At 39.8% G+C, this 14,000-nt stretch overlaps 3 protein-coding genes across 3 annotated transcripts; 1 reads left to right on the top strand and 2 right to left on the bottom strand.

Moving 5' to 3' along the window:
* Positions 1 to 702: 702 nt before the first annotated feature.
* Positions 703 to 4,931, bottom strand: LOC108878917 (zinc finger protein 462). Its single transcript, XM_018669996.2, has 3 exons — positions 4,773 to 4,931; positions 4,392 to 4,456; positions 703 to 4,286 (listed from the first exon to the last, which is right to left on the bottom strand). The coding sequence occupies exons 2-3, from the start codon at positions 4,399 to 4,401 to the stop codon at positions 703 to 705; spliced, it is 3,594 nt and encodes a 1,197-aa protein (XP_018525512.1). The 5' UTR covers positions 4,402 to 4,456; positions 4,773 to 4,931.
* On the top strand, positions 4,567 to 8,465 carry coq2 (coenzyme Q2 4-hydroxybenzoate polyprenyltransferase). The gene is given in 10 exon segments (XM_018670698.2): positions 4,567 to 4,688; positions 6,134 to 6,426; positions 6,570 to 6,736; positions 6,975 to 7,096; positions 7,256 to 7,341; positions 7,463 to 7,596; positions 7,710 to 7,757; positions 7,759 to 7,839; positions 7,841 to 7,900; positions 8,045 to 8,465. Coding segments are annotated over 10 exon segments (1,263 nt in total). The 3' UTR covers positions 8,195 to 8,465.
* A 141-nt stretch (positions 8,466 to 8,606) lies between these two features.
* On the bottom strand, positions 8,607 to 12,560 carry mboat4 (membrane bound O-acyltransferase domain containing 4). Its single transcript, XM_018670240.2, has 3 exons — positions 11,148 to 12,560; positions 10,708 to 10,932; positions 8,607 to 10,459 (listed from the first exon to the last, which is right to left on the bottom strand). The coding sequence occupies exons 1-3, from the start codon at positions 11,267 to 11,269 to the stop codon at positions 9,532 to 9,534; spliced, it is 1,275 nt and encodes a 424-aa protein (XP_018525756.1). The 5' UTR covers positions 11,270 to 12,560; the 3' UTR covers positions 8,607 to 9,531.
* Between the last annotated feature and the right edge of the window lie 1,440 nt (positions 12,561 to 14,000).

A 14,000-nucleotide genomic window follows, 5' to 3' on the forward strand; every position in this document is an offset into this window, starting at 1 on the left:
CCTCTTTGATTAGAAGCTTTGCCCATCTTACACCTCACCAAGTTGGTAACAAGTATTTCATCTGTTTTAAGTTCATCTGCCCTGGCTACGACATCTGGATGCATCATTTGGCAGTGAGTGAGAGTTCCATGATAACTAGCATTCACGTACGGACAGCTTGGACACTTGTACACTAATATCTTGTTTTCTTCTGTCACTATGCTGGACTTACATTCCTCTGTGTTTCCTGGTTGCTGAGTTAATGGGGAGACAGTTGATGATAGCTCTGACTTCTCTGGGACCAACTTGTATACTGGTGCATAGTATTTTAAGAAGGCCTCCTTTCCATGTTTGTTAGTATAATGGTGTGCAAGACGTTTTTTCCAGGAATAAGAACTGGGACACAGAACACACTTGTACACACGATCCTTAACCTTTGAAACAGATGCATTTCTGTGGTGAACACGCAGGTGCCGACTGAGAGCAAATTTTGTTGTGCAACTATAACTGCAATGCTGGCATTTAATCACTGCATACATTCTCTTAAGTGAAAGAGAAGCCTTCGATACAGATCCTAGAGTGCTGTGGGTATTAGACTGGTGTATTTTACTTACAGTGGATGGTTGAGCAGCTGGTTTGAGTGTGTTTGGCACAGTCTCATTATGGTCGTTCTCACAGTGCTTGTTCAGACTCTCCTCTGTTGCACAGATTTGAGGGCAGGTTTTACACATGAACCCACGAAGTCCCAAACTGCCACCAGGGTCCTTTTCTTTTCAAAGAGTTATCCCAACTCTGTATATGTGTTTCATCCACATGAAGACTGTCTGCCCTGGATATCGAGGCAGGATGCCTCATCTGGCAGTGAGTGAGAACTCCTTTATGGTTGGTATTGACATAGGTACAATATCGACACTTGAAAACATGCACACTGGTTTCCATTTGTTCTTGCTGTTCATCAGAATTTTCGGGTACAGCTCCTGGGTGTTTCATCCCACAGTGAGTGCTGAGACCGCGATGGGTCTGAAACCTTGCAGGGCAATAAAGGCACTTGAGCATTGTGGGCGATGCTGTTGCTTCATGAGATAAACCAGCTGACTTGTCAAATTCAAGAGGCACTTGGTAGCTGTCAAATGACCCTGACACTTGATTGTAGTCTTCCACATGGCTGTTTGCACTTGGCTTCTTGCTGGTGATGACATTCAGGACTGAGCCATCGTCTTTCACAGACCAAGGATGAACAGCACGGTAGTGTTGTGTGATACTTGACAACGAGCTACCTTTGAATGAACATGCTCTGCACGAATACCTCTTGATATCATTTTGCGCAATTCTTTCGGACAGTAAGCCGCTATCAGTGCCATCACCATCACTGATACCACCAGTGTGCTTTATTTGAGGTTTCTTCCCCTTGCAGGAGGATGTATCTGGACCAACATATAACTGAGCAGAGACATACTCGAGGGATAACCTACGTGTTGGGTGTTGTTCCTGGTAGTGCATATGGACTGCTTCTGCATTTTTGTGAGAGAAAACACACAAATCACAGTGATACCCTGACTGTAACATTCCTTGTTTAAAGCACACTCTCAAAACATCATTGACTGAGCGATTTGCCTGGTGGATTTTCCACATATGCCTCCTCAAAAGATACACATACTGTGTGCTGTATGTGCATCTATGGCACCCAAGGGTCCTCTGTGTTTGTGTGGCTGAGGGTGATGCTGAAACTGACAAGCACTTGGCATGCTTCTTTGTTTTTTTCTTTTTATTTCCTTTTTTCCCAAGGGACACATGACTAACCTCTTGGTTTGCTGTTGTTTTTAGGTGCGTTCCCTGTGTCTTTTTGAGAACCAAAGCAGTATGCAGATGGATCTGTTCAACTTTGACCTCAACTCCATTATGTCTTTTCAGGTAATGCTTCATTACCTGGGTCATAGAATTATGTCTATAGTTGCAAAAGTGGCAGAAAAGCCTATCTTCATCGCCTTCATTCATAAGTGGAGGAGGTAGATGAGTAGAAAAGGCTAACTCCTTTGTGTGAGATTTTGATTTTTCAATTTCATCACGAACCAGAGCTGTGTGTTCAATGATACATTCCCTGCTGGAGTTAATGCGCTGGTGAACTTTGGCCTGATGGTTCAATATTCCTTTTACAGTTGGATTTCCAATGTTGCACTTCTGGCAGTAAAACAAGTTTTCTGCACATGCATAAGGATTAGATCCCACCACGGAAGCATCTGCTACATTATCCACTTCATATTGAGTTTTTTTTTCACCACACACCTCAACTTGTTTACTAGTTTTAGAATCAGAGGATGCAGTCCTTGCTGAGGCCTCAGTTTCATTTTGCGGTATCTTTTTTTGAACCGTAGCACTATACAACAAGATCTCTTCAGTATCTGTTAGTCCATGCACAAAATGTTTGATGTTATGATGAGCAACAACACTTCTGATGTTGGTACTTGAATAACTGCAAAACTGGCAGTAAAACATTTTGTTTGGTGAACTGTCCATTTCCCTGTTACATTTGGTAAGTGATGCATTTCGTGTGTGCTTCTTCTGCTGCGACAGCTCAGCTTTGTCTTTTGCTTTTTTAGAAGATTCTGAGATGTTCTTCTGAGGTGCGGAGTCTTCTATTACTGTCTCTGATTTTTCAGGCGTCATCTGTGATGTTGTATGTGATGTGACATGAGCTGATTGCTTGATGTGGTCTATTGTGACAGCTTCACCTGGATGGCTTTTTTGATAGTGGACATGCATAACAACAATGGACTTGTGACTAAAGTTACAGTTGTTGCACTGATACAAAATGACATCTGCTGTGTTGGAGGTGGGATGTTGGGTTGAGGGTGCATTTTTGACTTCCTCATATTGTGTATTTGCATTCTCGAGAGAATCCGATCTTTCTGGGCTGTGCACTTTCTCACATGTATTCAACTGAGATGATCCCTCTTGACATCTAGTCGCTGAATATCTGCAGTACAACAAGGAATTATCCACTTTATGTTTTGGGTGCTTTTCCTTGTAATGGTCTTTCAAGGCCTTTAGTTCCTTGGAGGTATATGGACACACAAAACATTTGAAAACCAAACTGAGTTCATGCAAATGCATTGTGAACACTTCTAGGGCTTCTGGATGATTTTCTGTGTAGTGTCTCTTGAGGTTGGCTACACTTGAAAACTCAATTGGACATTCCAGGCAACGAAAGGTAGCACTCTGATCACTCTGATCCTGAATGTAGACGGCGTTATATCTAATGTATGGGTGGTCGCTCTGGTAATGGGTAGACATGTTTCTGATGCCCACATCACTGTAGTCACAGTGCTTACAAAAATACTCTTTTGGGCTTTCTGTGCATCCATTAACAAGATTAGCCATCTTCTCTTCTTCATCTTCACTAAATTCAAATGAAAACTCTGTGTTTCTGGATGACTGCTGTTTCCTTGAATTGGCTTTTTCTGGGAGCTCTTTCTTTTCTTTGTCTGACTTTGCTTTTTTAGCAGCACAGCTCTCTGAGATTTCACTATTGGTCCTCTTCCCAGTGTTGTTAGGAGGTGTTTCTTTGAATTTTTCCCTAGATTTTTCTGGTCTCAGGTCACTAATTAAAAGGTGGTCATATCGCAGAAATCGTTCAGGAACATCTTTGGAGATATCAATCATGGACTTTGCAGTGACTTTAAACACACCACTGCTGTTTGGGCTGGAGCTTGAGGGAGATTCTTGCAGAAGTATGGTTGCTTTGTTGTTATCTAGAACCACTGGACTCTCAGATAACTTCACTGAGGTTTTCCCATTTGATCCAGATGTTGGTGCAAAGTATTTGGTGATGGTCTGCAGTGGCCTCTTATATGTTTTCAGATCCTTTGATGAGTTAAGTGCACATGTAGCTTTTGAGGTAGACTTAACTGCACCTTCCTTGTGCTGGTTTGTTGGAATGACAATTGTTTTGGTCTCAAGAATTTCCGTCCCGTTGTGATTCACTAATTTTTTACTACACAGTTTCTCATGATCGTTTAAAACATCCTGACTACAAGCTTTAAAATCACAGTGCTGGCATAAAAAAATATTTCCTGGATTGCTGCTTTTGTTGTCAGTGTTGGCTTTGTTAGTCTCTGAGCTTTTTAAACCAGCATCTCTTAGTGCAGTATCAATATCAATGCCATGCACCATGGTCAGGTGTTCAAAAAGGTAGACTTTGGATTTCAGAATGAGAGTGCAATGACTACAATGGAAAGACTTGATCGCGGACTCTTGGGTGACAGATTGATTGTGCATCGTGTGGCCAGAGGTGGAAAAGTGCACTGAATCTGAGGGGGCAATTTAAAAAATAACATTGAATACGCAACTTAATTTGACACATTAAACTGAATCAACGCTTGACAATCTCAGAAAGAAATAACTGCAACCAATACCTTTTTGCATCTCGCATTCCTCCTAAACCCAGAGCAATATTTATCAAGACACAGATGTGTCACACCTAGAGGATTGAGAAGATATGTTATTGCATTGCTCAAGAACAGCGCCGTATATTTAGTCTGTATTTTACGCTTGTTAAAAGTTAAACGAGCCACTGAAGGTTTCTACAAGATGAAACTGACACCAAGAGACATGCTGCCCCCTCCAAGCGTTAAAGGAAAATCAACTGAACAGCAGCACAACAATGGTGGTACAAACAACTGTGTGCCTCGGTATTTACAACTTTCAGGCAGGTAAGTTCAACCGGAAAAGCGACGAAAAAGGCATTATACAATAAAAAGAAAGGGGGAATAAATGCTTCTTGTTAAAATACTCACCGCTGCACATAAATCATAAACACATGCAGGCAGGCAGGCGCAGGATGAGGTTTAAGACGCGATGTTTTGAACCGCTGATGCTGGTAACATGAAGAAACCACACATTTCCGCCATTTTTCCCGCGAGTACAACTCTCTGCTTCCTCTACAGCAACTACTTGACTTCCGGCGAGAGTCACTTAAAACTTCAAAATAAAATCTAAGGAGGGCGCACAAAAAGGTGCACAGAAAAAAACGAAACTTTTTTTCTCAGTCCAATACCAGTGAAAGTCCAAAACCGTCAGTAATCAAAGTATGAAGTATTGCTTATGTCTGATGTATATTACTATATATAACTATATTAGTAGGCCTGCAATGTTGAGTCTTATTATTTAATCTTATATTTTAATCAACATTGTGAAATCCAAGACAAATTTGACCGGAAGTACTTAGTTTTCGCTTTGTAGACGGTTTGCTATTTTAAAGTAAAATATCCATTTTAAAAAATCTGTTCCAAATGCTGATCATTTGTGGTATGTCATGTCTACTACTGTGTCATATTCTTGTAGGTTACATATTATACGTATTCACAGCTGTAACAATAAACTGAGCTATCAACCTATAAAATCGACTTTGCTCCCAAACTTTACATGTCAGCAGCTGAGGCAAGTGTTCCGCAGTGATCTAGTGAGCAAAGACTGGAGCAAGTGACATAAGTGGCAAATGATAATCAACATTTATGAAATTAAAGTAAAGGTGGATCGTGTTTTCAACATACTGATTTTTCGGCTGTCATTGGTTCCGAGTGCTGACGGTGTTTTCTCCGGAGCAATACTCGACGCACAATAACAGGAAATCGCAATAGTAGTGCGGCAGTCACCTGTGTGATTCCCGGTCTCCTTTAAAATTATTATTTTATCTTCTGTAACCTTCAGTGTAAGTTTGTTTTGACGATACATTACACTTTATTTTATCTAAGACAGCCGATTTGTGGGTAACATTTGTAGTAAGAAGTGCATGACAAAAAATATTAGCGTCCTTTCTCAGCATGATTTTATGTACTTGCACGTTTTCTTACCTTAACAAGAAACAGCTGATATAATCAGACTGTTAAAAATACTTAACTAACGCTGCAGCTACACGCACACAAACAGACAACTCTTGGATATATGACCATCTCGGTGTTTGTGCAGCTGATTCAGTGGAGCACAAAAGTAATGCCCGGTCAGGCAAACCACTCCTCCTCTGTGAAAAAGCCACTGTCAAACCCATTGTGTTTTTGTGTTTCTGTTTCTGTGTTCAGGGGTGACAGTTTCTGAGGAATAACAGATAATGTCAGTGTGACATCAGGGAAACACCATGCTCCAAGCCAAGCTGAACCAGCCAGTTGACTTTAAACGCCCTGAGAAGAGTTCACCATGGAGCCTGTCTTTACTCACTCTCAGACTGCTTCTTTCACAAGAATGGAGTGAGGACTAAATATGGCCTCCACCCAGACTCCAGCGTGTTAGGAAGAGTGTTTTACAGCCAGGGTGCAATCCACCCATCAGTCAGACTATGTGAAACTCAGCACTATGGGAGAAGGTCATTTAGTTTATCAGCTGCTACGATTGTGAACTCAGCACCAGCGCCTGTCCAGCCATATCTCCGTCTGATGAGGCTCGACAAACCTATTGGTTAGTACATTCATTTTTAATGAAAATCACATCTTAAACAGTGAGGATGCTTTCGAAACATTATGTTCTCAATAGTTTTCAGTCTATAAAACCATGTTAAGGTGTTGTTGTTTAATTCATAATGTTATGCGTTTGTGTCATAGGGACATGGCTGCTGTACCTCCCGTGTACATGGAGTATTGCCCTGGCTGCTGACCCTGGATGCCTCCCAGATCTGGGCATGCTCACTCTGTTTGGTACAGGTGCTCTGTTAATGAGAGGAGCAGGCTGCACCATCAATGACATGTGGGATAAAGACTTTGACAAAAAGGTTAACAAAACTGATATACAGTGTAGTCATTGTGGCCATACAGCTTATCTCTGATTTTTGCTTTGCTTTTGCTTTGCTTTGCTTAGATCAGATTTTTTGCTTTGCCCTATCAGCCCCATTATTTATCAACTAGTTATTTCCATTGCATTCTCATTTTCTGCTGTTTTCAATAATGTGCTGATTTTTCTCCTGTCAAACATCATCTTCTTCTTCTCACTGATATTATGTTTTTGTGCAGGTATCCAGGACAGCCACTCGCCCCATTGCCTCAGGGGAGATTTCTCGAATGCAGGCACTAGTCTTCCTGGGAGGGCAGCTCACACTTGCACTTGGGGTCCTTCTGTGTCTCAACTACTACAGGTACCCAGAAACTGTCATCCGTGTATTGACCTGTTGCGCTTCAATTTATTTGCGAAAAGGAAAGCTGGAACAAATAACCACCTGTGTAGGTCAAATGAAAAACACTGTCCTGAGGATGGAAATGTGTTTGACTTAACATTTTCATAATGCTCCTCACAGCATAGCTCTGGGTGCTGCTTCGTTATCTCTTGTCATCACCTACCCACTGATGAAGAGGATCACATATTGGCCACAGTTTGTGCTAGGTATTGTACTGTCCTATATCGTATAACACAATCCAGGGTTTTTCTGAAATCTAAAGTCAAAGCTTCTTCCTGTCATCGGAGCTAATCATAGTCCCATGTTGCATCTGATTCTTCTGTTTAGGCCTCACTTTTAACTGGGGAGCGCTGCTTGGCTGGTCCGCTGTTCAGGGCTCCTGTGATTGGTCTGTGTGCCTCCCACTGTATTTCTCAGGAGTGATGTGGACGCTGATATACGACACCATATATGCACATCAGGTGAAGTAGAGGGCTCCACAGACTCCACAGCATTTATTTGGCATGGAAATTAAATTATCAGGATGTTTTAACTCATGCAGAGGATTGAACTCTGTTCTTTCTTTGATAATTAGGATAAGGAGGATGACGTCAAGGTAGGAGTCAAATCTACTGCACTGAGGATTCCAGGAGCAAACCAAATCTTGGCTGAGTGGCTTCACAGTGGCCATGATGTCAGGACTTGTTGTAGCTGGGATCAATGCTTGAACAGACCCTCCCTTACTATACTGTGCTGTCTGCAGTGGCCATCCACCTAACGCACCAGGTAAGGAGCATGTGGTTACAACACATAAGGGTTTGCCGAGTGGAGATGTAAATGCAGAATCAATAAAGGTTTTATTTTCAATCAGTAACAAGGCCTGGTTATTTTCCTAACCAAACATCTCATATTTACTCTTCTCTCCTTTAGATTTACACCTTGGACATCAACAAACCAGAGGACTGCTGGAAGAAATTTGTGTCGAACAGAAATCTTGGACTATTGTTATTTTTAGGCATTGTTGCTGGCAACTTGTGGAAAGAAAGAAGAGAGAGTTTGCTGCAAAATGAGGAAGTATGATGAAGTGAGAAGATCGGTGCACAGCATATTTTATTACAGCACATACTACATCATTGCACACTATGTTTTGTGATTTTGACAAAGCTCTACGAGGGATCAAAAAGATGTGCTGTAAACTCTGTGATTTTAACCCACACAGTAAAGTAACTGTGTAAATTTCTTTGCTCATAAAACATAATTTACAGTTACTGGCTTTAAAAAATATTTATAAATTCAACTGTATTTTGAGATTCAATTAAATAATAAAATCATTTTACATGTGTAGTGAAAATCTGTATTCAAATGTTCCTAAGTACCCATATAACTGATCAGTTAGTTGTAAATAAAAATACACAAAAAAGGACACAAATGAAACTTAAATATGTAAAAACATTTTAAATCCGGCACAGTGATTTTTGACCACCAGGGAGCAGTATTCATTCATTTGATTGCTCTGATGAATGTGACTGTAAGTCACTGGTACACCAGCTGTTGAAAAAATAAGTGGATGTTTAATTTCCCTTTCTACATGAGTGACTGGTTGGTGAGAACAGTCACATTCACCCATACAGCCTGCTTTAAGTGCAAGCTTAAGAATCAATGAGGATAAAATCAATCAAATATCAATATCAAAATATCAAAAATGTCACTTTACGTTGATTCATGCAAACAGAGAACCCAAGATTTTAAATATTGTTGCTTTTTAGTAGCAGTGGCTGAAGCATAGCAATAATCTTTGAAGTTAATACAGACAAGGAATCATTTGAATAACATCCATTGCTGTGCAGTGAATAATGCAGCTATTTTGAACACTTTATTCACTTGCTCTCTAGAGAACTTCAGAACTTAACTTCAGAGTAATTCAAATTTTCCATGCCAAAATTTACATGTGCAGGGTTTATCCAGCATTCACCTTTTTACCTGTGGTTTATTCTCTAAAATTCTAAAGAAGAATTCTTACCAAATATTGTTTGATGGGGAAATCTGATCTCCTGAGGGTGTTCCAGTTTCTGTGTTTCAAATAGGACGCTTCTTATCTGAAGATATCTAAAGAAATATAATTAAGGTAATATAATTGTTATTGTAATTGTAATCATAACTGCATACATATCTTTAGTTTCTGCTGCTTTATAAGCTCGTTCGTATATGCAATCTAATTTCAAAGGGGTGAACTCTCAAAGGGGCAATATTTTATTTTTCCCAATTCAACAAAACTATTGACTCGACAAACAAAGAAAATAAATGCAACCGAGCATTCCGCATGCTAGAGAGTAACATAATGACCAATTATATATTTCAAAGACAGAAAAAGACAGTTACATGTAGGTATGGGAGTTTGTTGGCATGACTACCTTAGTCTACCTTACTGTGTTGAGTTTTAAGATAACAAGTAGAATTACATTACAAAGTGGAAACAGACCCACATATGTAACAGACCAAAGTCTCAAGCCGGACATATTTCTTAATTCTACAGCTATAACAACACAAGTAACGGTCATTTGAGTGTTTATCCAGCTGAAACAAGAGTATAGTAGCTTCACCCATGTTGAAGAAATCTTTGCCTGAAAGTACCTATGTATATAGTAGTCTGCTTTCACTGTCGCTGCCCAAGTCAAAAACCCCACAAACTGACCCAAGTGCAAACCATGCCACCACAGTGAAAAACCAAAAGTCATGAACAATGGGAACTGTTTGCACCTCACATACACCAGTCTGCGCAGCCATGAAGCTGTTGTGGCGTTCCATCGACGGGCAAACTCTGATATACAGCTCGACGCCTCAGTGGTCCAGACATCTCCATCAGATAGTCCGCTCCAGTCTTGTGAGTTTCCTGAGGAATTTTCGCAAAATCCAAACCCAGCTGCATTATTGAGGCATTCACTGATCCTCCAGTGAGAGTAATACTGGATCCTCAAAACCAGTGCAAGACCCCAAACCCACAGCACACCACAAAGAACAGTGGAGGAGGAGGGATCATAGATGATTTGTTTTATGAAATAGACAAGACAAAACCTTACCAACTCCAGCAATAACACCTGTACCAGCTTCAGGAATATCACACTCAGTGGACTGGGTGGAGGGTTTCGGCTTATTCCTTCCATAAGGGACACAAATTGGCTGTAGGAGCACAGAGGCCCACCAAGCAGTGTGGTGAAACTGAGGATGTAGCTGATAAGAGGAAGAAGCGTCACACGACCCCTCATGACTCGTTTCTCCTGGAGGTCCATGGACAATGAAGTGATTCTCTGAGTGAGCAGCATCAAAGAGGACACTGCAGAAAACAATCTGAAAGTACAAAAGGTGGTAATTTGATTATATGCAAATCATTTTTATCAGAAGGAGGAATAAATGTTTGATACCTATCCTGGAGGAATAAATTGTATCAGGTGATACTTGTTAGCAGGATCAATTCATTGTTAGTTTTTAATAAATGAGATTCGATAACGGCAATAAACGTATATAAAATATCACGAGACTCATCCTGCAGTAATTATTATCCAGACAACTAAGTTGATATTAATAATCAATAGTACCTGATGCTGACAGGCTCATGCAGGCAGTATTCCCTGTATTGTATAAGCAGGTGCCAGAAGGTTTGCCACGACATCTGGATACCAAACACCCAGGTGTGGATAAAGCCTGGATCCACAGAGGCCACGAGCAGAATAAAGACAAAGGTGGAGGCGAACAGAAGCGTGCTATAGATGCCCATCGTGACAATTGCCAGGAGACATCCTCCAACAGAAACAAACAGGTACCTGAAGATAGAAAATGGTTGATAGATTCATCATTAACGTAAATCCAATGTTTATTCCAGATGTTTATCAAATAATGGACTCACTGAAATATGTGACCTATTAGATTATTACTGTAGCCCCCAGGGTAACAATGCCTAATGAATTACTTGACACATTGTTTTTGAAATGCAGCTTAGAATAGAAAAAAATCATTCAGTTGATTTGTAATTACATACCTGTATGTCAAGGACAGATATCCACGGTTTGCAAAAAAATAAAACAAAAGTGCAAATGGAAGTGAAAAACACTGCTGCATTAAAAACTGATGTTGCTCCACCATCCAGTTGACCAAACCCATATCTGAATTCCAGGCTGAATATCACAGACAAAAGAACAAAGATGCTGACAAAGATGCTGATGTTTGGTGCTGATTGTCCTATTAAAGAGGTGAAATACTGGATTTGCCCAGACAACTGTCTTTGCCATTCCACCTGTGGCTTGCATTAAAGGAATCCTTTTGTTTACCATTGTCACACAGAGCTGATAATGGTTGTTCCCTTTGTTTAACATTATCAGTACTGAAATGTTTTTTGTCAATCCATATTTCAGCAACTACAGCAACCAAAACAAGTCTGTTTTTTTTTTTTAATCTAACATTGAACTAATAATAATAATAATGCATTGAAATAAAACAAAATGTGTAACACAAGGCCAGTTTTCTGCATTATGTACTTTTACTTTGATGATATATTCAATCCAGGACTATCACTTGTAAGCAATGTAAACAAAGCAGGAGACAGAAAGGTTAAAGATAATGTTGAGGTCAGGCACCAGCACCCTCATCTGTGACATTTTGTAGAAGTGATACAAGTGTGACTTAGTTTCTCCCCTGATATCCAAAAAAGAACATTTCACCCAAGGTTATAGTTGCATCTAAGCAGAAACTGGCTTGTCACTGCCTGCTTTATACTGGCAGGCAGGCAACCAAATGTATGATAAATATTAAAAGAATGTCACTGTCTAAGCCACAGCCTCCTGGCCTTATTCCAGTGATCCTACCATGTTCAGGTTTGTGAAGAACTGGTAAAATGAAAAAGAATTTTGCTAACTGATTATTCATTATTAAATGTTTTACAACATTAAACTTTCTGTAGCTACATGTCACTCCTGCTCTGCTGAGCTTTACATTGCAGATCTCTGACCTCATTTGAACTGACCAGAACATTTAAAAAGTCTATTGCTCTCTACTAAGCTAGGTAATGTTAACAATCCAGTAAGAAAACAATCAATACAACAATACAGTGGTGATTTTATACCCAATTGAATTATATAAAGGATGTTTTCAGCTACACTCAAAAGCTACAAATTAAATGTTAAGGTAAACTGGTCTGACATGTCAGTGCCAAGTGGCACCAAAAAGGCATAGAACTTTACTCACTTGTAAAGTTTGAAAGCAGATACAACGCTATAATTGGCAACCACTAATAATGCCATGAGAACAAATTTTCATGAACTGGGTGGCAACAAAGGAAAAGCCAAACATTTGAGGTAACAGGAGACTGGCAGCTCCCACATTCTGCTTTTTTGGAATTGGAGTTCAAGGTATCGAGAAAACAGATGCTTCTGGTTAAACAGGATTTCTATCTGTAATGTTGTCAGACACTTGTAAAAACAATCTGAGCCTGTCAGAGGCAAAAACAAGCACTTCAGTGGATATAGCTTGATGCAGGCAATTGCATCATTTGTTTACATCACAGCAGACGTTGAGGTACAACATTCTTGCTCAGTAGTGGGCCTATTGCAAAGATTTTTGTCCTTATTAATCATTTAAACATCAAAATATGGGAAAATAGAATTCCAACAGTGTCATTGATAACAAGAGTTTTCTGAATGCTAAACAAAAAATCTTTAACAGGGACAACAAGGTTTTTGGATCGGTTTATCCTTTATGTCAATAAAGAGATTTCCTGTCAAATACCTGCAGACTTTTATGTCCGTGACTCCTAAATCTACAAAAGGGGATGGTGCCCTTTGAAAGCAGCAGCAGACTTTTTGAGCCGTTTGTGTGTATGAAGCAATAAGTCATGATTCATAGCATTGCAGCTTTAAACGGGTAAAAACAAGTTTCCATGAGTCACCAGCATGTGATATTGATGATGATAACACAGTGATTTTAAAGTGTGTTTTAATCGGTGGATGGATAACCAAACTGTTCCTACCCAACTTTTCAACAAGAAATGTGTTGTAACAGTCACTTCAAACGGAGGCCTCACCTGACCCTTTGGGCCCCTGATTCAGAGACTCTGTTTGAAGTGACTGTTACAACACATTTCTTGTTGGAAAGTTGGATTTGCAATAGGCCCACTACTGAGCAAGAATGTTGTACCTCAATGTCTGCTGTGATGTAAACAAATGATGCGATTGCCTGCATCAAGCTATATCCACTGAAGTGCTTGTTTTTGCCTCTGACAGGCTCAGACTGTTCTGACAAGTGTCTGACAACATTACAGATAGAAATCCTGTTTAACCAGAAGCAGCCAATCCCTCGATAGCAAACTCCAGTTCCTAAAATGCAGAACTTCTGGATGGCATTATTAGTGGTTGCCAATTATAGCGTTGTATGTGCTTTCAAACAGTGAGTGAGACATTAAGAATGTAGCACAGGAACAAAGCATATTCTTGGATAACATTATGAACAAGTTTAAGTAATGATATATCTTAAATGAAAATGCACATACACATCCAACATCACCATAACAGCTTTTTGACTTGTTTACAGTAAGTCACTTCAGCATGTTTCCTGATAATTGATTTAATTCAGGTTAGATTTATTAATTAATATTAAAGATTTTAAGAATTTTCTTGTTGGAAAGAGACACAGAACCACCACAAAAAGATGCAGAACCACCAGTGAGAGATGCAAAATTATATAAAGAGACAGGGGTCACACAGCTGCACCCAGGGGCCATGGTCTCATAATCCCTAATTTCTTCATAAAATATGAAATGAATAAGCATCATACTTGATTAGTCAACCAATGTCACTTTATTGACCACTGGATGAATGGGAAGTGTGTGTTCTCATTTCTC

Source organism: Lates calcarifer, linkage group LG13, assembly GCF_001640805.2.
Source record: "Lates calcarifer isolate ASB-BC8 linkage group LG13, TLL_Latcal_v3, whole genome shotgun sequence".
In the NCBI taxonomy this organism is placed as follows: Eukaryota; Metazoa; Chordata; class Actinopteri; family Centropomidae; genus Lates; species Lates calcarifer.